Source organism: Poecilia reticulata, unplaced genomic scaffold (assembly GCF_000633615.1).
Source record: "Poecilia reticulata strain Guanapo unplaced genomic scaffold, Guppy_female_1.0+MT scaffold_302, whole genome shotgun sequence".
In the NCBI taxonomy this organism is placed as follows: Eukaryota; Metazoa; Chordata; class Actinopteri; order Cyprinodontiformes; family Poeciliidae; genus Poecilia; species Poecilia reticulata.
This window is the reverse complement of record NW_007615077.1, coordinates 30,790-32,630: the sequence shown is the minus strand read 5'-3', so window position 1 is coordinate 32,630 and position 1,841 is coordinate 30,790. Positions and strand designations below refer to the sequence as shown.

At 54.5% G+C, this 1,841-nt stretch overlaps 1 protein-coding gene across 1 annotated transcript in view; it reads left to right on the top strand.

Annotated features, from left to right (window-relative positions):
• Positions 1-1,841, top strand: part of LOC103460823 (CLIP-associating protein 1) — a 40,397-nt gene that overhangs the window by 28,165 nt on the left and 10,391 nt on the right. The window contains exons 11-13 of the mRNA XM_017303489.1: positions 188-331; positions 403-509; positions 1,755-1,833. Of these exons, the coding sequence (XP_017158978.1) occupies positions 188-331; positions 403-509; positions 1,755-1,833 (330 nt within the window). The remainder of the gene's footprint in view (positions 1-187; positions 332-402; positions 510-1,754; positions 1,834-1,841) is intronic.

The window sequence follows — 1,841 nt, the reverse complement described above, 5'->3', positions numbered from 1 at the left end:
CCTCAGTTCACTGGTTGACCTGCAGAACTGGAGGAGATTTCTGGAAATCCAGGTCCGAGTTGACACCAGAACTTCTCCAGGTTCTGTTGGACATCACCTGTTGTTCTGCCAGGTTCTGGTTCTGCCAGAGGTTCCTCTGCTGGTTCCAGGACCGGGGATCAGTAAGCGGTTCTGGTTCTGTGTGCAGGCGGCCCAGGTGGTTCTGATCGCGCTGTTTGAGCTGAACACGCCGGAGTTCTCCATGCTGCTGGGCGCGCTGCCCAAGACCTTCCAGGACGGCGCCACCAAGCTGCTGCACAGCCACCTCAAGAACTCCAGCAGCAGCGGCGTGGTGAGTCCCTCCAGAACCTCCAGAACCCGGTCCAGGCCTTCTCAAGCTCAGCTTCTGCTTCTGTCCTCCAGGGGTCTCCCAGCAACACGGTGGGCCGGACGGCGCCGCGCCACGCCCCCAGCAGGCCCAGCCCGCTCACTTCCCCCACCAACTGCTCCCACGGCGGCCTGTCTCCCAGGTAGGAACCCACCGGACCGCGGCCGGTTCTGTCACCACCTAACCTGCCTGCTGGTCCTGGAGAACCGTGGCTGCGAGGCCTTCTGGTACCGACCCACCAGGGGTTCTGGTTCCATCTGGTTCCACTGATGGCAGCGGCCATGATTGCTACCGTAAACTCGCGTAGAAATCATCGACTTTAAGCTAAAAAGCGTAATGGAGCGATGACACCGGCTGAGAGCGAACATCCTGATGGAAGTGAAAAGTTTCCCATCAGAACCGCCGGAACCGTCCAGAATCCCAAAGGTCAGAACCTCCGGAAGCTCCGATCAGGTTTTTTCCTGCCGATACCAATCACGTTGTTCGGCTGGTAATGTTTCTCTTCAGGTATAAATGCTGCTATCAGGTCTTTTTAGTCAAAACCATAAAATACCTGCAGGCCCAATGCATAAAGTATTCAGTCAAAAAGACGACAGAAAAACCTGTAGAAGCCTAAATGATACATAAAGTCACATACATCTCACTGCTGTATCAAATAATGTCAAGTAAAATATGAAACATTCATTGAGTCAAATGCAGGTTGCATTAAATCAACCTGCCTGATAGCATAGCATGGCTAGCTGCTTTCTGACCGAGCGGTGTAGCTCTGCAGAACATCGCAGAGCAGCTGCGTCTTGGATTTCATMTTTTTTCAGATTGTCTCTCATGCCAGCACAGCGAACGTTTTAAAAACTGTTTTAAGTTCCGTGCTGCAGCTTTAAGCAGACGTTCGGTGTGAGAGTTCACCGTCAGGCTGTGTGCTGCTTTACCTGCCGTCTGATCGCCCCGTGCACAAACCCMGTCAAGTGTTCGTTTTTTAACTGTCAGATTAGATTAGTTGTGCTGACGATCTTCACTTCCGAGGTGTTTTTCTGTGGCCACACGCAAACGTCCCCATTCACTCTGGGCATCTGCTGCTGCTGCGGCAGGAGAAACGCTGGCAGCTGCAGGGCACCAAGTCTGAGACGCAGGTGATCGGCACCAAGAGACYGTGATGGGCGATCACCAATCATACACCTTTTCACTGAAATCGGTCGGTTATGATCGGTGGCCGATCGATCGGCATGCCACTAGTCAGAACCTCTGGATCCTGCAGCAGGAAGCAGATCTGTCCTCTAACCTGAACCTCTCAGCTCAGACTCTTTTTGTCTCTCCTCTCTCTCCGTCCTTGCCCTGCCTCCTCTCGTTGGTTTCTCCTCTCCTCCATCCTTCCTTCCTGCTGCTACAGTCGTTTGTGGGGTTGGGGGGTCGACGGGCTGCTCCCCGCTGCTCCCCCTGCCGCCCCCGGCCTCAGGGCCCTGCGCCGAGCCTTTTC